We start from the raw sequence: 22112 nt of genomic DNA, 5'->3' as shown, positions 1-22112 counted from the left end.
CTGGTCTTGAACTCCTCAAGCAATCCACCTGCCTCAGCCTCCTAAAGTGCTGGGATTACAGGTGTGAGCCATTGCATCCAGCCCTGAAATGGGTAAATTTTATGATATATAAAATATGCCTCAATAAACTAGTAAAAAAAAAAACGTTAGGTACTCAATTCACATTTTGTATATGTGCCAGAAATTAACACAGTATTCCTATTTTCAAGTACTTTAGTGTATAGCAATCTAAAATTTGACTAAGCATAAAAGGTATATTCTCAGACAGAAACCAGTTGAACTGCAAAAGCACCTACCTACTAGTTAGTTGTAATACACTATAAATACTTAGAAAATCAGAATGTCTTCAATGCCTCATTCCCTTCATTAGGCAAAGCTCACATATTCATAAACCACGTCAGCTAAATCACGAAGCACAGAGAACCATTAGACAAAAACAGAAGAGGGAAACCAAAATGCAGTTTAGATTATAAAGCAAACAGAAAAGACAGCTAAAGACATAATAAGCTCTCCTATCTCTACCTAGCATCCATTTCACTGGATGTCTAAGGCTCAGGGAGTTTGGAGACACTAAGTCTCCAAAGCCTTTTGAGGGGAAAGGAAACTAACTTTGATCTTACAGGTATAAGTTAATCACTCTATTTTTGTCACTCTGTAGACAATAAAACATTTATCAAAAAAAAAAAGAGCCTAGCTTAAAGCTTTCCAATCTTGTACAGAATATAAAGAAATTTAGGAAGTTAGAGTAAAAAAGAATGGTGATGATGACCGTAATAATTACTGTCAAAATTAATTGATCATTTTCTATGTGTCAAGTGCTAAGAAATTCACACACATGATCTCATTTAATCTTTACAAAAACTCTAGGATGTGGGTAATATTATTATTCCCATTTTCCAGATGGGGAAAAAACTGAAGCACAGATTAAGTTTTCCAAAGACCTAGTAGTTCCAACAAGTAAGTGGCAACAGCAGTGTCATCTGAAGGAAGGCCACTAAGGGGACAGCACTTTACAAGGGAATTCGTAAAGTAGCCCAACACATTCCAGATCGAATCCTTCTCTTACAAGCCTGAGAGACTCTCTCTCTCTAGAAAAGTGTCCAGCAGTAATAAATAAGATGTAAATCAAGAGACTAGAGTGAACCCCAAGACATAAAAATCTGACTAGTCTCACTTCACGGGTATTGACTTTTCAGATCAACCTCAGCTCTCAGCTGAAAGGCAACCCTCCCAAACTTGGCTCAGAGCCCACCTGCCATCTTTCTTCATTTCTGATTATTTAACTCTGTTCTGGAACAGCAAGATCATAAAAGGCTGAAAACTGAGCGGGGCTCTGGTCTCCTCACTACTCCCAAGACACCCAGAAAAGTTCTCACTCAGTCCGTCTTCTCCATCTGACCTTCTACACTCATCTTCATCTGTGTAAACCCCTCAATCCACCAGGTCTGGGGAAATCCTTCTCTCAGTGCTGCCCATCACAGCCCTCAACATCTGACCACTGCTGTGAGCGCTCAGATCTTCCATACACTTTTACCTATTAAAGGGTGCACATCCATCTGCCTAGCTACACAGGAAGCTTTTGGGGCAGGAAGCATGTTCACATTGTTTTTGTATGCCTTGAAGTATCTAGTAAAACAGAAGCACCAGAAATACTTAATAGTTTCTAAAGTAAGAAGAGCTTTGTATTTTTGCTTTTTGGTATAACTACATTTCTATTTGTATTTTCTATTTGACATACCAATACCCTAAGATTATAAACTCATTGATGTAACAGATAAAAACTTCATTTCTTTGTACAGTATATTTTAAAAAAGAATGAGAGTAAGGGATTCAAGTGTGACAGACATAAATTACTTCTTTTCCAGAAGCACTAAAATCATTCTATATATTTTCACAGTTGCCAAAGTAAAACGTAAGCTTATAGATAAATCGCTTTATTTTCTTATATTTCCAAATGAAGGATATTAAATAAACATCTTTTTGTTCAATGTAACACTAGATGAAACAAATGTAAAAATCATTTTAAAAAATGTAAAGTGGTTTCCTTTTGTCAAAATAATAAAGTGACAAAAAGCTATTATAAATGGCAGGAACTAATATACATAAGTATAACTTAAAGGGAGAAAGTTGAGCATAAAATTGTGAGTGTACCTATGTATAGGCTTACTGACCCCCAACAATGAAAAACAAAGATGAGGAGGAATTTGGAACAAAGCAAGAACATTTTCTTCCATTATAATTCTTCATTTCATAAAAGTAAAATGGTAATAACAAAAGAAAATGTGGTAAGAAAAGCACAGTTCTGAATACATTTTTTAAAATGCCCATAACTAAAATATTTCATACCTGTAAACATGGCATGAAAATAAGGACTACAGGCGGCCAGCACCACTCTATGAGCAGAAATTTCCATGTCTTCTGCCACAATTGTGACATCGCACAGCAAATTTTGACTGTGTAAAAAAGCAGAGAGAAAAAATTTAAATGATATCAACAATGAATGTATTGAACATCCTATGCAAAAATATTACAGTAAAGCCCACTTTCATCAAGTGGAGACTAACGTAAAAGACAGCCATCCTTTGGGACATGATCCCTAAACATGAAGTACATAGAAAACAGCTGGGATAAAGGCCCAACATGCCTTGGACCCTTACTAAGAATCCTGCCTTTGAAAAACACAGAAATCTTCCCAAACTTGATTATCGATTTCTCAACCTAAAGGCAATTACTGGCAGCAAACCATCAATGGACTGCAAAAGAAGAGGCTGTCTGAATAAGAAGTAGCGGCAGAAGTGGCAGGTGTAGTCTGACATGAAGATGAAGAAAAAACACATGCCGAAAACTAAATTGGGTAAAATACCCACCCCCTCCCAAAAAAAAAAAAATCTTAAAAGACCCTAGTTCATCAAGCAATGGTAAAATTATATTCATTACACTTGCTGCTTAAAAGGCTTTGCGCATTTGAAGCTTAACCTAATCACAACATTTTACCAATGCAAAATATCTCATCCTTCAAGGCCAGAAAATATTACATCTAAAGTTAAAAAACACTTTGGCCAGGTGCAGTGGCTCATGTCTATAATCCCAACACTTTGGGAGGCCAAGGTAGGTGGATGGATCACTTGAAGCCAGAAGTTTGAGACCAGCCTGGCCAACATGGCGAAACCCAGACTCTATTAAAAATACAACTATTAGCCAGGCATGGAAGACCACACCTCTGATCCCAGCTACTGAGGAGGCTGAGACACAAGAATCACTTCAACCTGGGAGGCAGAGGTTGCATTCAGCCAAGATCGCACCACTGCATTCCAGCCTGGGTGACAGAGTGAGACTCTGTTTCAAAAAAAAAAGCGTTTTGTTACCTCAAAACCATTATTCAGCAACCATAATTATTATATCTGTAATTTTAAAACATCCATTGTAATTCACTCAAAAACATGTGGTGAGCATTTTTGACATGCAATACGTGGTGCCAGATCATACTCTCCAGGTAATTAATAATGTCACAGAATATTTTTAACAGAAAACGTTGCTGATGCTTATTCTAGAACTAGCAAGAAGGCTCCAAAGCCTAAAACCTGCCTTGCTAGCAGTCATACCATGAATGACTGAAACAGATGTGGTGAAAGCAAATGTCCCTTCCACACCTCACATACCCAAGCACTGAATTTATGTCTATGTGCATAGTACATGCAGGTCACACTTGGCACCCTCCTCTACTGTTCTATTTCCTAAAAAGGTGGCCTGCCTACTTCTGTAATTTTCTAGTAGCTTACAAGCAACATTTTCCATAAGCTTGACCAAGTCCTTGAAGTTTTCCACCTGTCCATACTGCTTGCAAACTTGTTCCCATAAAGTTCATGCCAAAACTTTTTGGAGAGCCTACTGGTAACTATTCTCCTTCCAGTTTAGGAGAAATGGAAGAAAAAAAGAGTACCCCAGCATCAGTGATGGCTGCATCCCAGGGCCTCATTGCTGATGAGACTGCTATGCCACTTAGATTATACAGCATGGCTCATGTGTTACCAGTTTAATGGCTCATGATGCTGTATGAGACATAAAGCAGGTCCCATATTGGAGTCACAAAAGGTGGCACAGTATCACTAATTTATAATTCCTCCAGATCATTTTACAGAACTGACAAAGTTTACCACCTGCTCTGAGAATATAAAACCATTCTGCAATTCTATGAAAATTCTATGGGTTCACATATAACTAGGGTGGAAAAGTCAGTGGTGTCAGCGGTGTTTTCAGGAAGGTACTATGCAAGAGTTCTACCTGCATGTATTATTTCATTTAGTGCCCACCACAATGTTATAAGGTATTATTTTTATCCCCAAATTTATAGCTGGGGAAACCAAGGTTAAAGTCCTCCAACTAGAGGCAGTGCCAGGATTCAAATCCACAGGCTGACTCCAGAGCCTCTTGACCACTACACAAAACCTAAAGCTATATGGTTTTAAGATCTGTTAAAGTTTGAATAAAACAAGAAAGGGAAATAATAAATAAATTATAAATAACAACAATTTATTTTTTGACATACTATATAGTAGAAAGTATTTTTAAGTTCTATACATAGCTAATAAAAGCTCCAAATTTAGTGGGTTTTAAGCACTACCTCTATAGAATATTTTTAAAAATCAAAGTTTGTTCATTCATTCAACAAAGTACTGCAAGACCATCAACAAAGTACTGCAAGACCATCTCTGCCCTTAAGAAGACCAGCAGAAAAAACTGGCAATGCAAAAATTATTGGATAAAGTGGAAAGCACCGTAATAAAGATGTTATGGAAAGGTTGTGGAGGGGGGTGGTGCTGCATTTAAATCAGACTGGGGATCAGAAAGGGCTTCCTGCAGCTATTGGCCTTAAGCTGAGTTCTAAAAACAAGTGAGAGTTAGCTGGATCGAGAAGGAGCAAAAGAATCCCAAAGAGAACATGATGTACTATCGCATGGAGACCTGAAGCAGCAAAGCAGAATGTGGAACTGTGGGCCGAGAAGAGTGGTGAGAAAGAAGGGTGGGAGTGAAGAAACTCTGGAGGGAGGTAAGCAGGGTCAGCAGAGCATGCATGGTCTCTCTAGAACAAAGCAACCCAGGTTTCTCTTTTGTGACCTGGGGATTTGAACACAACTCAAACATGAGTCAAGTGCAACTTTACGCCTACTTTCCTTTTGTCAGTAATCCCTCCTAGTGCTTTAGTTTCAAGATGGAACACAAGTGGAATTACACTTGAACACCTCAAAAACCACGTAACTAATGACATTTGGCTTCAATTACAATTATTCATTGATCCAAACCTTCAAACATAATACCTGCTGGCTGTCACTTACATAATTAACTTGGCCTTACTGACTTATTAGTTGATGTTAGTTAACTAATAAGGTTAAAACACTGCTAAAATATTATGCAGCCACATCCTGGGTTAGGTCTCAGAGCCACTTTACAAATTAAGGACATGTTTAGTTTTAGTATTCAATTTTTTATCTGTCTTCAGTAATAACATATTTTAAAACAGTATTCAGAGATGAGAGAGCTAACAAACTCTTACTAGTTTGTGTCACTGAGTATACAATGAGTGTACATCAGTGTGTGTACATTGAGTCTGGCCCTTACCTCTTTCCAAATTTGCATGCTTACAAGAAGCTGAATGACTTTTGAGTGAGAGAGCTATGAATGAAAAGTCTGGCACTAAAAATAATAAAAACTTCTTTTAGCAGCCCATATGCAAAGTCTTCCACGGTGAATTTCTAAGTTTATGTTCCTATTACTTGAAATACAATGAGGGAATAAACTGTAGGAAAAGAAGGCCTCCAAAATAATGGTATAAATAAGTTGTTATTTAGCAAAATTTGCATTTATTCATTCATTCCTCAAGGACTGTGTGAGCTTACCAAAATAAACAAGATTAACAGCCATGACAGTATGAAGTTTAGTCATGTGAGGGAGACAGACAAGGAAATAAGTGATTATAAAATGAACCCATGACTTTAAGATGGGGCAAGTGTGAGATATTTGGAAACACACAGGAGAAGCTAGGCCCAACCTTATGGAAAAGCTTCAGAATGAAGTGCCTTCTAAGCACAAATCTAAAGGGAAAAGAACAGGAGTTAGATAGGCTTAATGTAAAACTCAAACAGCACAGAATAAAGAAAGGCACTCCATCTCCTAAATAAAATTATATCATGAAAATTGGTCCTTCTCAGGAAAAAAAGAAACTGCTTTGAAAAGGTATGAAACATGCCTGAACATACTAAGGCATCCTTGGGTCCTTGGGTCTTCTGATATAAAATGAATGAATTCCTAAGACTGAGAAAAACCTGTCACTGCTTTTAAAATGCACGGTGTCTATCTTCCTAAAAGTAAAATATGTCTCACAATAGGGTGACTGTAGTCAATAATAATTTAATGATACATTTAAAAATAACTAAAAGGGTATAACTGGATTGTTTATAACACCAAGGATAAATGCTTGAGGTCATGGATATCCCATTTACTCTACTGTGATTATTATACATTATATACCTGTATCAAAATATCTTAGGTATACATGAAGAAAAAGGGAGACTCACTTAAGTTCACTGTTTAATTCACTTGCCATCTAAGTAATGAAGTATGAATTCATACAATAACCACAATAACAATTTACCCAAAATTCAACAGCCACAAATCAAATGTTTTTATGGATGCACAACAGATAATCTAATCCTAGTAGTGATATAGGTCCCATGATGCCTAAAATCCTGGAGGAAAAACACAATAACCATTCCTTTAAGAGGGCACGTCGGGCTATTTTGCATAAATATCTTCTGGAATGTTAAGAACTGCTGTTATGAATGAACAACTCAATATTTATGGGTTGTACAGGATATAAAGGTGAACATTTGAATTGCTTCATATGATTCATCCTTACTGAACACTTTCAACTCCTAAATATTAAGGATCAAACTTATATTCCTTGTAAATAAAGCTAATAGGTTGTGCCCCCACCACTAATACTCATTGAAATTGTTAAAGCTCAAGTACAGTCTTATCCTACGGCCTAAAAAACAGTAGGATTTTTTTTTAAATTTATTTTAAAGACAAAATGCCACCTTTCAACAGTTGCTCTTTGGTCTTCTCCAAAAGCTAGCAATCTAATTTTGTCAATAAAACTTATCTGGGCCAGCCTGGCCAACATGGCAAAATCCTGTCTCTGCTAAAAATATAAAAAATTAGCTGGGTGTGATGGCACGCACCTGTAATCCCAGCTACTCAGGAGGCTGAGGTGGGACAATCGCTTGAACCCAGCAGTCGGAGGTTGCAGTGAGCTGAGATCACGCCACTGCATTCCAGCCTGGGTGGCAGAGTGAGATTGTCTCAAAAAAAAGAAAAAGAAAAAACTTACCTGGGATACAGTCTGCTTCTCTGACCCCTCTTAGACCTAATACAGTGTGTTGCACATTATAAGCATTCTGTGAAGATCTATTGGGTTGATTTTGAAAATGTTGATGTTTTGAAAAATTTTCCCCCATCCACACTTGGGAAATTTAGAGTTAAGATCTGAATTTCCCACCAGAGATGCACTGCTGACCTAAAAGCCATCCTTTCACAACTCCAACATCATTAATCTTAGCATGATGCTCCGTTTCTCAAAAGCCTTCACTGAATCCCACTGCCCAGAGGATTAAGCCCGAATTCATCATACTATTTAAGCCTGCCACAATTCTGCCCTTCTCTTGCTTCCTAACCCTTTCTTCACAGACTCCCCAGGATGAACCCTTGATTCACTTTATCCAACAGATGATGTTTATTCCCTCCCTGGCTTGTGCAATTAATCATACCAGCAAAGACCTTCCCACTCCATCCCCTAGGTGAATCCTGCTGTACTCCCATCAAGGCCCAGCTGAAGCCCACCTCTGTGGGCTGTGTGAATTTCTCCCATGAGAATCCTTTTGGGCACCCATGATTTGCACACTTTTTCACTGCCTCATGCTCCTCTCTCTATGTGTCCAGCAGCTCTCTAGACACTCAAAGGGCGTGGGCTAAGTCTGATACTGTTTTTGGATCCCACACAGCCTTTCAGTCGTATTAGCTGATTAGGTGCTCACCAACACTTGTTGAATACATTGTTTACATATGACTGCAGGGTTTTTAAACCAAATAATTTCAAGATATTCGAGCTCTTACCAGGCTGGGATATAAAGCTAGGTCTCTGGGCCTCCTGTCTAAAAACAATTAGTTTAAGAAAACAATAAAATGTCATGTACTTTTTCTATCAAACAATTTTAATTCTGTAACTTAAACCTTACAGAACTCCTGTCTTCCTACCACCATTCCCACAACCACACCTTACATCAGCCATAATTGAAAGTGACTTTTACTCCTAAAATTTTGCTTCCATCAGCCAAAGGTTCACATTAACATTGTTCGGAGTACAGCTGTTGCTCTACCACTTTGAGGTTAGAGCCCAAGGGCAGAGTGGTGAGAACAAGGAAGTTCTCCCTTCCCAGAAGTCAGGAAACCACTCTCAGCTACCCTTTCTGGGCAAGAGGAAGTTGACGCAAGGACAGGAAATAATTAATGATTTTTCAGCTGTACAAGGAATAGGCCTCTTCAGAGATTTTTTTTTTAAAGAATTACTAAAAATGGCTATAAGATTTAAGAGTGGAAGGGAATGACATTTTTAAAAAGGTCTGATGAACCCCAATGACAGTCCATTTTTAAAAATACTGTTGGTTGGCGCTTTCATTAAAACAACTCAGGTTATAGACCTGGCAGCCAACACTCTGGCTATTCAAAGGTCATTCTTTGTTCTGAAAATCAGCATCAACTACCAGCCCAGTGACATACTAGCTGCTGAAAGGGTGCCACACAAAGAACAAGAAGGTACTATCTCACAGTCGCAGAGTTCACATCCAAAAAGGGGCAAACAGATGAATAAAGACTGGAGCTTATAAATAATCCTAGGGCCAGACAAGGACACCACAGGGCTTGCAGGTAAGCAGGAAAAACATCTCTAGGCTGAGAAGGTCAGAGCAGTACTGAACCTTAGACACCACCCTGCCCATTCCTCTCATTTTATACTCAGGCTGAAACAAGTAAAACAAATGGCTCGAGGCCAGAGTCTGTCCCAAAACTCAGGTCGTTCACCCCAAGGGAAGGAGCACTTGGTGTTACCTTCCCTGCAGTTTGGTGAGTCATGCCCAGGTCAACAGAGACCCACTCACATTAACACCAGCAGAAAGCCAAGGCTACCCGTGCCCCACCCACAGGAGTGGGGAAAAAGAACATTTGAATAGTCCTATTAAAAGTCAGTCTTTTTAGACTTGTCAAAGAGAAAAAAGAGCCATTAAAGATCCCAGTCTTAAAACAACCAGACTATTTTTCTTACTTTTCTTGCAGTTCCACTTAGTAACCAATGCATTTTACATTCTAATAACTACTGTCAAAACAGGATTAAAAACCTGAAACAGCACCCTCAGACTTGCTGGATTATCCCAGCTATATATTCTCCCAAAGAATAAGTGAAAATCCACATTTTGAAAATGTTGTCAAAGCGGTACTAGAAAGCAAATCAAATGATCCAATATTCAGTTTAACTTTCTCTTATCTCTCTCCAATCCGTTCTCCACCCAGCAGCCAGTGTGTTCAAAATATAAATCTGATCAGGTCACATTCCTGCTTAACACTCTCCACTGGCTTCCTCTCAAGGCAACTCTTGATTAAGACCAAAATTTCAGGACCTCAGTCCAATGGCCCCTCCTACCTACTCAGCTGCCTCTCCTGTGTGATCCACCGCCATGTGCACTGCAGCAACACTGTCAGTTCCTCCGATGAGGCCAGCTCCTTCCCACCCTAAGATGTGGTACAGCATTCCCCACGCCTGGAACACTGTTCTCTCTCTCCTCACTCCCATCCTGACTTTATCCCCTTATCTTCTTTTCCTTCTAGATATCAGCATAATTATTCCTGTCTTCTCAAGAAAGCCTTTCCTGACCACTGTTATCCACCTTTCTAGCACCAGCAGCCCTCCTTTGCAGCACTTACTGTCATTACAGTAAATTATTTTTGTGATTCTTTGATGAATGCCTGCTTCCTGCAGTCAGCTATGGGCCCACAAGGGTGGCAACCATATTTGTTCTTGCTCACCACTGTACCTACAGTACCTAGCAGATAAATATTTATTGAATCCCTACTTTAATTAAAGAAGAAACAAACAAATGATGGGCCTAAAAGGGAGAGCTTTTAGGAAGCACAGAAAGATTAAGGGAAGGTTTAATCCCTTTTTAGCCAGGCTTTCAGCATTTCAGATAGATATATGTAGAGTACTTTCACAAAGGGAATGGTGGGAAAAAGCAGATCTTTCATAAAGTGCTAAGAAAATAAAACCAAGACTCTTAATACATACATTACCCTTTTAATTAAAAAAAAAGCTACTCATTTTTCAATCAACTTTTAATACTACTAAACAGTTGCAGTGATCCTTAGTACACTTGAGAATTACCTCAGCAACAGGTAGGTCACTGCCCCCCAAAACTACCACCACTCCCACAAAAAAATGGTTACATTTGTCTCTAAAAGTTTCCTTCCATATTCTTTGCCACAGTAAGTTAGAAGCCCTAGACCAGCACTGTCCAATATAAACATAATGCAAGTCACAATTTTATAGTAATCACATTAAAAAGGTAAAATGAAACAAGAGAAATTAATTTCAACAATATATTCTCCTATTTTTTATTTTAACAGAAAGAAAATAGGGACAGAGGCTCACTGTGTTGACCAGGCTGGTCTCAAACTCCTGGCTTCAAGTGATCCTCCTGCCCTGGCCTCTCAAAGTGCTGGGATTATAGGCATAAGTCACCGCACCTGGCCTACTATATTCTTTTTAACTCAAAATATCTAGTATATTATCATTTCTACATGGAATCAATACATTTAAAAGTATTAATAAAATATTTACATTTCTTTTTTTTTGCATTTAGAAATCCCCTGTGTATTTTTCACCTCCAAACTATCTCATCAGACTAGCTGTATGTGGCTAAGTGGCTACCACACTAATAGAGGAGCCCCACACCATCCACACTTCTGATAAATTACTTGCTCTCTTCCTTTAAAAAACTTGCAGAAAAAGCTTTTAATGTTCTGTGTACCAGACAAAGCAACAATGGAAGGTTGATTATATATTCACTACAAACAACTGAAAAATAAAGGGACGAAACCAATGGTTGCATGTATATTAGTATAATGATACCTTCTTAATTCGTTCATGACTTTGAAAGCTTTCTTCATATGCCAAGGATTCACTGTCACTGGGCAGTGTTTTTCGGTATTATCATCTTTTGAATCGAGAGGCTTCTGATGACCCTGTTTTGTGCATCTGTACATAAAAGAAAAGAACAAAAACAGAAAAAGATCTTATTAAAGATCATTTAGTTCAGCTTATCAAGCTACAAGAGAGACAATGAATGTCTCCTTCCCCTACTTATTTAGAGGAAGTCTCATGGACAGAATATCCCAATATAAGGTTAAGACGATTGAGAACAGTTTCTGATGGACACTATGGTTTCAATTAAAAAGTGAGTAATTACCTCCCTGGTGTCAAAGTTCCGTCAAAGATCAACACAGAATATTCAGTAGAAGTGGCTTAGCAGATATCTCCAAATAAAACTGTTGAGAAATGATCTTCTCCATTGGAAATTAACTTGCTTTTACAAACTTCTATAGTCATACGTTATTAACAAACCAAGACAGAGCAGGATCATATTTTACACAAACTTCAGAAACATAGAATCTGATTTAAATTTTGCTCTCTACGTGCCAGGATATATTAACCCCATATATTTTGACCTATACTAACAAAAGATTAATCGAGATTAATCATGTTAGTTAATAGTTATTGAGTATTTACCATATGGCAGCCCTGTGCTGAGTAGTTTACTTTCATTATTTGGTTAATCCTCACAACAACTCTCTGAGCAAATTACTATTATTATCCCCATTTAACAGATGAGGAGAATAGTTTGAGTAACGTGGTAAATGGTAGGGCTGGGTAAGAGTATGGCCAGTCTGATTCTCCATCTTGTTCTTTTCACTAATATTTCAATACCATTTCCTACACTGAACAGTGAACATTTAAATTTACATTTTTTAAGCACACAAGGCTATACAAGCATTGCTACATGAATTATTCTTTCAAGACTTAGGACCATAAAATTAACCAAAAAAATCAGGGTCCCATGAGGAGGGGGGCAAGAATTAACTGCAAATTAACGAACACAAGACAACTTTTTGAAGCAATGGTTATAAAACTTTATAAATTTAATAAAAATCATTAGATTGCACAATTATAATGGGTGGATTTATGGTATGTAAATTATACCTCAATAAAGCTATTACATAAAAAATCAGGGCACCAATTTTTAACCAGGCTTAAAAAATGAAGTCTAAAAATATCATACTTGTATATACATCAAAGAACAAGCAAACATCATTATTAATTGCTGCACTTCTCTTCCTTTCCTGACCCATTTCTAAAAAGACGATTCATTTTTAAACATTATCGTTCATTAATTCATTCAGCAATTTTTTTTTTAGTACCAACCATGTACCAATCACTACTCTTAAGACACTTGGAATATATCAGTGAATAAAACAAAGATCCCTAGCCTCATAGAGCTTGGAGTCTGGTGGGGGGAAAGGGGAAGACAACACAAGTCAGGGAAGCAACTGGCATGTTAGGAAATGGTGTTATGGAAATAGAAAAAGCAGGGCAGGGTGAAGAGAGTGAGAAATGTGGGGATGGTGGAGGGGTGTAATCTGCAGTAAATAGGGTGCTCAGGGAAGGCCTAGTTGAGAACTGAGATTTGAACAAAAGACTAGGGGGTGTGGGAACGTCCGGATGGAAGCAGTAACTACAGCAAAGGCCAATATGTACCTAGTATGTTCCAGGAACTGTGACCCATGCAGCTTTGGCAAAAGGCTGGGGCTGAGCAGGAGAGGGGAATGCAGATCACAAAGGGCCTTTTAGGATATCCTAAGGCCTTTCACTTTGAGTGAAATGAGGAGACACTGCAAAAGAGTGACATAATCCGACTTACATTTTCCAAAGATCACTTTGGCTGCTGGTTGAGAACAGTCTACATGGGTGAAAGATGAAAAGAGGGCATCTATTTAGCAGGATATTACAATAATTCACTAAGAGATGAGAGTGGCTTAGGGAGGATAGTCGCAGTGGAGGTGATGAAAACTGTCTGGGTTCTGGACATTTTGAAGATACAGCCAACAAGATCTGTTGAAACAACCATATGACATGTCAAAGAAAGTCAGAATGACTCCAAGTCTTTTGGCCTGAACAAGAGAAAGGACTGAGTTTCTGTTCATTGAGATAAAGAAGGCTGTAGGTAGAAACTGTTTGAGATAGGCAGAGATCAAGAGCTGTTTTTATACATATTGGTTTTAAAACATCAGACATCCAAGTGAAGGCATCAAATCACCAGATAAATATTGGAGTCTAGAGTTGGAGAGAAAAGTTTAGCTGGAGGCAGAAATGTGGGAATCACTGGTTACATGGTTGGTACATGAAGCCATGAAACAGGTACTCAACATGAATATAACCTCTAAAATTAAGCAAACCCCAAACCCCAGAATCAGCACTAGTTGAAGCACCTGACTCTGAGGGCTTGCCTACTACAAGTGCACATCAGTTCTACTTCCTCACCGCTTGAGAGTTTTTAAGGGGCCTAACAAATGAATTAACGCAAGGCTTTACCTCCACAAGGAAAGCCCACAGCTGGAGTGGGAGAATAAGGAGATGCCACTCTACTCCCTATGCCCTCTTGAAGGTGTGTGTGTAGGGAATTAGTTACACCCAGTCTAAGAAAGGAAAAGCACTGATAAGTCTAGAAGCCAAAAAGATGGCAGAACATTCACGTCTGGAGGGAGAGAACTGGAAAAACACTTTATAGTATAAGACAGATGTTCTCATTCTACCTGTAAAGGAAACAGTAAGAAACCAGGGAAAAGGGAAACTGCGTAGATATATGCAACCCATGCAAACTTTCTAACCATGTAACACTGCATGTCCATATACGATAGCAAGGTAATACTTATTCTATATTTGCTTCTAGTTTAATAATTTAGAAGATGCAACAAAGGAAGAATGTTATATTGAGGATTAGCAAAACTATCATAAAAGAATTTTCAATGCTTGAAAGTGGAAGCAAAAGCAACTCTGCCCCAGAAAGAATGTCATGATTTAAGAGTCAGGAGTGTTTATATTTGCTTAAGAACTTAGGAATTAAAATTCCCTGCATTGGAGAATTCACTTTTAGACAGCTGCCATACAACAATCAATGCCCATATTGGTGCTCTCTTAAACCTATTTTCAGCTCCTCCTTTTTCTGATGTACTACAGAAACTCTGCAAAGAAGACTTTATTCAAAGGCTTAAAGGAATAAGTAAGAAAAAACACTGAATTTTGTTAAGTGTTCTCTGTACTGAGAGTCACTTACAAATACATCACCCCTTCTGCAAACGTCCATTTTCAAAACGAATGCCCTTTCCACAAATTTCCATTCCCTGTGTGGCTTTGTGTTAGATGGCTTCTCATTCAGAAGCAGAACGGAAAATGATGCATAATGTCTAAAACTATAGATGTGACATATATATATATACTAGGAATAACTAGTTAAGTGAGAGGTAAAGGTTTACCCTTTAGGTTGTACCACATTAAATGAAGAATTACACCTTTGCCCTGCTTCTCTTCTGAAGCAAAGTGCTAGCCTTTTCCAGAAAAGCTTCTCATTCTAAGAACTGTCTTCCTTAAAATACCTGAAGAAGATATTTTTCCAAGTTCCTTTCACCTTTAAGTCTTTATCCAACTCTTAGACTCCTCAAGTAGTCTGGCAATTATCCAATAGCCTATTGTTATCAACACATACTCTAAAATAGTTGAAGTTTCCCAGGGTTTGGATCCCAGTGTACTGCTATGTTTTATCATAGATATCCTAAAGCCTTCCTTCAGTGACTGACTTCTGCAAATTCCCAGCTGTGGACACAGGTGGCTTCTCAGATGAGGTGACTTTCTGACTCTGCCTAAGATACACTATTGATGATAACTGAATTCTCAGACAGGAAGAAAATAAAGACTCTAACAGGGCTGTCTCCCTCAAATAGTCAAGATTTCCAAACCAGGCAAAGGTTTAAATCTACTGTAACAATTCTAAGAACACCACAGAAATGAAGTAAAACTTCTTTAGATATTTATTATTGGCTTTGAAACAATGGTTTTCAGCAGAGTGAGAGAAAGATCAGAATTACCCAAGCAATTTTTTCAAGCCACAAATAACCACCCCTTCTCACATGAAGAGTCACACAAGCCCTTTTTAGAATTAGCTATACATACATGATGGCATCTCCAGTATAGGGTAAAGCCAGCAATGCGTGATTTTTAAAAATAGTAATAATAACAAAAGTCATGTAATATGTCCTGCCACCAACTTACCTCCCACCTCAGAATCATCCCAGATTAAAAACAAATGCTTTAGAAAATATGTTGCATTTTTAGAAAAAAAAAAAATGCAACTATTCATGTGAATGATACAGCTGCAAAGTTTAACAGGAGATCAAAGACATTTTGACATTTAGGACATAAATACTTGGCCCTTGGGTGGTCACCATCACTGTTCTCCCCTTTGCCTGTTCACCTCAAAAGCTGCAAGACTCCCCTGCTTGCAATGAGTCAACCACCATTACTCACAAATTTATCCCCAGTTCACATCAGCAGCTGTTGTTTTCAAAGTCAACATCCATGCTGTACTGTTTTGAGGTTTCTCCATTACTTTATAATATTTATTCTATTTCTCTGCTATCTTCCCAGCTAAACTTGCATTCAGAAGCAGGCATCTTACTAGCATTGCTCTCATACACAAATCCAGGATATCAGAAGTACAGAGTCAACCATAACTAACATTTTAACTAAAATTTGTTATGTCATTCTACAGTTTCTCAACAAAATACTCTCACATCCTTCAAATAAATAACCACTATATTACTTAGAGGCTGTGAAGGTAGAAGACTTTCTCAATTGGAAACACGTTTGGGTCTATGGTAGGGTTGTGATTTCAATTTTTGCAGTTAGCTAAGGCAAAGAGACACACTGCAAATTTTCTTCACATGTCTGGAATTTAAACTTTTATTAGGTACGGAAACAGCAGACTAACTAATCTACAAACGTATGTTCATATTACCAAATAAATATAGCTTTTTAAAAATGTTAACATTTGCCCTATAGACATGTAAGAACTTGGATTAGGTCTTCAGTATGTAGAACTGAATATGAGGTATCTTGTGAGATAAAAACTTTGATCTCTTTTTTCTTTTTATTACTTACTTCTCCAAGGGAAAAAAAAAACTTCTGATCTTGCATCAAGACACAGAATGCCTTTCAGACAATATCATAATGCCACTGAATATTTTAAATATATATAGTTAAAAATTATTTTTCCAATTTTCCAGAGCTGAAAAGGAAACATCTAGAAAAGCTTGAATTGCCAAACTTTACTAAAATATATTAGCAGTTAAAAAGCAGAGCCCTGAACTCACTAAAGGGCAGAGGGAGGTATTAAAGAGCACCCTATTCTCCCTGGAGAATTCGGTTGTGCGGCTGTATGTTAAGTGTGTGGGGAAGCACTGGCAGGAGGAGGAGGTTGGGATGTCTGAGGTGGATGGAAGTTGGAGTATAATTGCTCTCTGATAGTAGAACAATAGAGCTGTAAAAAGCTCTGCTTCAGTTCAACTCAGCTTTCTCTCCCTCTTTCCCTCCCACCTACATGACAAACAGAACACAAATCAGGCACTTTTTGTCCCTGACAGTGACTATTACCAGGAAAAGGACCACGGTAAAAGCATGTCTTATGCAAGATCAATCTCCTAAGGAATATTTTATAAATAACTAACAAAGCATTGTCAGAGTGGGATATTTTTGAGGTGCTAAAATATGGAAAAGGAGGTCGATGATCCATTTCAAACATTTCCATTTATTTTATCACTTATATTTCTGACTTTTCTTTTGCCCCTCTTCCTAGTATTGCCATCACTTGGTTGGTAAGGGGGCGGCAATATGACTCCGCAATTCAGTTGACTGGGATACATTTTCCAGCACTCAAATGAAAAGGTACTAGATGAGGACCAGAATCAGAAAGAAGCCCAAAATTGTAGTTCTGTCTATGCCAAATACTAACCAAGAGAGCCTGGATTAGTCACTTAGCCTCTCTGGGCTTCAGACTACTTATAAAATTTACTTCACAAATATGTCTGATGTGAAATGTAATATGAAAGTCAAAGATAGTAATACCTCACCTACTTATCTCAGGGAGCTGTATAGGCACTAGGCACTATATGAATGTAAACAAAGTTTAGAAGAAGTGTTGAGTTCAGGATCTAAACTGAATATGCAGATATATTTTTATGGATCTTATTGGCCTTCATTTTTAATTGCAACATTCAATTCAAAGTTAATAGCAATATTCAAAATGACCAAAGCCAATAAATTAAGTATTTAAGTGCTGCCTAGATGCCTACTGCATGCCATGTACTAAGAAGGGTAAGAAACATTAGGAAGGCTGAACTGAGATCTTCCTCCATTTACCATCTAAACAGGAAGTACATGGGAAACCACTAAGGAATGGCACAAGTCAGTACATAGGTGCAGTGACAAACACTATAGGAAAGCAACGATGAGCTGGAATGAGCTGGAGTAAAGAGGAAAGACTTGGTGAAGGAGATGGGGCTCCAATGGGGCCTTGGAGGAACTTCAAGTTGTTATAAAAGGGGAGAGAAGAAGAGAAGCATAGGAAAAGGCTGGAGAATCCTGGCTTGTGGACAAGGGAGAGTTTTAAAAGCACATGATGATCTTGGATATATAGGATAAGATAAAATGACGAAGGGCTGTGACTGCCTGAGTCTCTGGTTTTGATAAGTCACTTCACATGACTCTAAGATGTTGGACGGTTAAAACCGTGGGGACTGAAGGATGAGGACAGAATACATAGAGCTCAATAGAAGACCAGTGAAAAAGTTCAGGTATCAAGTGATGAAATCCATTCATCAGAATAGTAGCAACCAGAATGGACACTTGAAACCAAGACCACAGTTCCTGGGGACTGATAAGATGTGGAGGATGAAGAAAGAGAGAGAAATCAAAGACTATTCCAATGTATTGGTTGTCAGGGACCAAAAGAATGGTTATCCCATTGAATAAGTGGAAATGTTATAAAATGAAGTCTGTTTGTGAACAAACATCAGTTTTGAATATATTGGGTTTAGAGGCATGAGCTAAGAGTAGAGATGTGAGAAGTTCAAAATTCCACACCAAAGCACAGACCTAGAGCCCAGACTTAAGATATAGATGGAGCTAGAACTCAGAGATTAACAGTTGATTGAAAAGAACTGGCCAAGGCCTACTTCCGTGAGGAAATACTGCCCACAAACAGTGATAGAAGAGAAGTCATGCAAGACAGAAAAAAGTGATACAACAGAGAGATTAGAATCCCAGTTTTTCTAATACTTGATAAGCTTGAGAAAGTAACTTAAACTCTACTTCTTCAGCTGATAAATAAGACACCTACCACTATAAGGTTGTTGACAAGATTAAGTGAGATTAAGTGATAAAGTATGCAAATCACATTTAGCAACCTAAAAACCAGAGAAGGAAAACAAGAAAAAGAGCTATCATAAAAAGCAGGGGCTTGTTTTTCAAGGTAAAATCAGAGAATGGAACTGGTCAAAGGAATATTTTAGCAAATGCCAATAGTCCGAAATGTAAGAAAGTACAGTGTATAACACACAAAAAGTTACTGACCCACTCACTGCAGCAATTATCTCATCAGGGGAAGAATTCAAGAATGCCTTTGCGCTTGCTATTCTCTCTACCTGGAATGCTATTCCCCCTCTGGATTGTGCTAAAATATCACCTCGTCAAAGACACCCTGACCCTATCTGAACTATTATTCTTATTATTCTCTACCCTTTTATCCTGCTTCATTTTTGTTTACTGTAATACTACTAACAATATTACATATTTGTTTGCTATTAGTTTCAATCATAGGAAAAGGAACTTTGTTTTCTGAGATATCCCCAAAATCTGGCCATAGTAGGCACTCAATAAATATAAATTAAAAACTCAAACTACCTCATCATAAAGAGTAAATGCATTTGGATTTGGTAGAACACTACAGAAATGCAACTTAATGTGAATTTCCTTCTCTGGATCACCTTAAAAAAAACCTTCTGCCTGATCTTAAGAAAGAAGTTCAATGGTCTTCATAAGCACTACTAGTGTAAATCCGTAACAGCCATAGATGAGTAAACTTACGGTCACCTTTAGAAAAGCACATTTACTAATATTTACTGAATGCCTACCATGTACATCAGAAACAAAAGGTTTGGGGCATTTTGTGGGGAGTAGGTGGAGTGATTTCCCAGCATCAGAAATTTTTTAAACTACTACATAAATGCTACCTATTTCCAGAATTCACTTCTCAAGTTCCCAAATGCACCTCAAAGTTGTCCCTATATGTAACACTTCCTTCAACACACATTGATCCACATGTCTTCTTTCACCATTACCTTGTTTGTGGGCCATTATTACTCCTAAATATTTTAAATGTCTTTGTCTATCAGTGGAGAGATTCACCTGTGATATGAGAGATGCCCACTGTACATTTAATTAAACAAAAATAAGAATACACTCCAATGCACTATAACAGACGAACAAATGAATACTGGGTATCCTGTAGCAAGTTTCCAAATTCATAGCAATTCAATCTTAGAAACAACATTACAGGTCATCTGGTCCAGTGGACTGCAAATGTCAGGCTTCAATGAACTTTTTACTGATCTATGTCAAAATGAGGACAATGTAATAAGTTTTCATAAGGCTAAATTTTTTAAATTTAAAGACAATCCTTTAGTCAGATTATATTCTTCCTTATATTTGAGAAAGGATATTAAAATGTTTTTTTCTTTCATAAAAAGATGGTGATAGTTGATCACTGTTGTTTCATAAATAATTCTTTTACTTAGCAAAACAAAAAACTTAGCAATTATTAGACTTCAATTGTTTTTTTCTTTTTTTAATTTTACAGGTCAGTTAAATTCAAAAATGTGAGAACCTCTGCTCTAATCCAACCAATCTTCTGCTGCCTAAATGCCTTAGAACACGGTCAACAAGTTGTTTTTCTGCCTATGCATGAACACCTCTGATGACAAGTCTCTAGTAATGTGGAACCATCAACTGAAAAAAGATATGGTTCTATCTTAGGGATGTTTGCTTAGTTTTGTGAAGGAAAAGCAAAAAAAATCAAGGCTCATAGAGAGTAAGCCGACTTGTGAAAATGGAGCCAGTAAAAAAACAAGTGCCAAGAAAACTGATCAGTAAGAGAAGATCAGATGGATGCACTCAGGCCTATACCTCACAGTCTTCCTTCAACTTATTATGAAAATCCTTTATACAAATAACTATAAAAGCCAGACTGTAAAATACATTCCTGAGGTCAGGGCTGGTCAATTTACATTTCCTTTTGCATATCTCAGTTTACCATCTGAAATTCCTTTACTAATCTACATCTAAACTGCATCTCTCAATTTACTACCTGAAATTCCTTTACTAATCTACATCTAATTTTTTAGTTACACATCTTTCAAGTTTGATCAGAAGCAAATGTAACACAGTCTCAATATCACCCAGACCCCAGAATGCAACAGAATCTAAATGCCACATATACTCAAGTATGCAAAAAACAATAAGCACAAATATACAGTTCAACGACAATTTTTAATTATATGAGAATTAAAAAGGATGAAAGTTGGAGGCAAGGAATAGAAAAAGCACAAGAGATCAAAAGCTAATTTCAAGGAGTCCATCCTGAAGGAAACAGGAATGGTGGGTACAGATGCCTGACATCCCTCCAAGACAATGTGCCAACAGGCCAATGGAGAACAAGGTGGGATCTGAGAACAATGTAAATCTGGATGTTAAAAGAGAAACACAAGCAAAAGCACCACGCACAGTGCCAGGCAGAGACAGGCATTCAAATATTTGCACATTGAATGAATTAATAAACAGACACTTAACACAAAGAGAACCTGGGGCCGTGCTTCCAACCACACCATCTAAGGCACTTTAAGTCCAGGTCATCTTTCTTTGCCTTAAAGCTCAGGCTAAAAATCTAACTTTATGAAAAGCTGAGTCTTCCTAATAGTTTCCACTGGCCTCTGTTCTAGCCCAGCTCTGGCAGTGAGGCCCGGTAAAGTTCCTTCCTAAAGACACTGCCTGCACGTCTCAAATCCGGCACACGGGATCCATGGTGGAGGGATGTTAATGGGAGTGGAGGCAAACAGGCCAAGGGGTGGCAAGGAAAAAAACTATTTCTGATTCACAGAATGGCAAATAACACCATAACGAGTTCTTGAATTAGGTTTAATCCTGGATAGAACCAAATGAAAATAAAAACCTATTTGTATTTATAATTAAATAGACAGAAACAATGAAAAAGTCTCACCAACTTTAGCCACCCATGATTGAAAGGAGTTTTAACAAATCTTTCATCCATGCTGGCATTCCAGGTTTTCCATTATATCTCAGCCTCTCATTGTTCCAGCACTATTGATGGAATCTCAATGCCAAAAAATGGTGGTCATCAAAATTATGATTAGCTGATCTACCCTAAAGTCAGTTTATCAATGTCTGAATGCATACATCAATTTCATTTTTCATTATTTCAATTTAAATCATCTGTGTCTCTATTCCCTCCCTCCAGAGCCTGCTTTCCCACACCCTTCTTTTCACCTGCATTCTAAGTATTCCCTTGTTCTTTCCTTTAGTTCCCTCTGTTCCAAAAGTAAAAAGGAACTGCAGGAACTTACACAGAAGGCAGGTTTACTACAGATAACATACCTACATGTTACATATTACATACCATATGTTGTCTAAATACAGCTAGCATATCCTGCCTTAAGTGCTTCTGAGCCTGGGCAGACCCCCGTGTGCTCATGCTGCTGATGTGAACCATCCACCATCATATTTCCTAGGGGTTCAGGTGCCTTCCTCCAGCCTGCTGAAGAACATCACC

General features: G+C 37.9%; 1 protein-coding gene across 4 annotated transcripts in view; it reads right to left on the bottom strand.

The window, feature by feature from the left end:
• KLHL2 (kelch like family member 2) overlaps window positions 1-22112 on the bottom strand; it is a 114893-nt gene that overhangs the window by 91160 nt on the left and 1621 nt on the right. For 2 of the 4 annotated variants that reach the window (XR_008502071.2, XM_054485007.2), the window contains exons 2-3: window positions 11234-11359; window positions 2347-2453 (exon numbers count right to left, since the gene is read on the bottom strand). Coding sequence is in view for 2 of the 4 variants with exons in the window: in XM_054485007.2 (XP_054340982.1) it covers window positions 2347-2453; window positions 11234-11359 (233 nt within the window). In the remaining 2 variants the exon portion in view is untranslated. Of the gene's footprint in view, window positions 1-2346; window positions 2454-11233; window positions 11360-22112 lie in introns of those variants that run through there. The other 2 variants (XM_054485008.2, XM_054485009.2) reach the window with 2 other exon arrangements.

This window comes from Pongo pygmaeus, chromosome 3 (genome assembly GCF_028885625.2).
Source record: "Pongo pygmaeus isolate AG05252 chromosome 3, NHGRI_mPonPyg2-v2.0_pri, whole genome shotgun sequence".
Classification (NCBI taxonomy): domain Eukaryota; kingdom Metazoa; phylum Chordata; class Mammalia; order Primates; family Hominidae; genus Pongo; species Pongo pygmaeus.
Note: the sequence above shows the minus strand (reverse complement) of the source record. Positions and strands in the feature narration are given on the sequence as shown.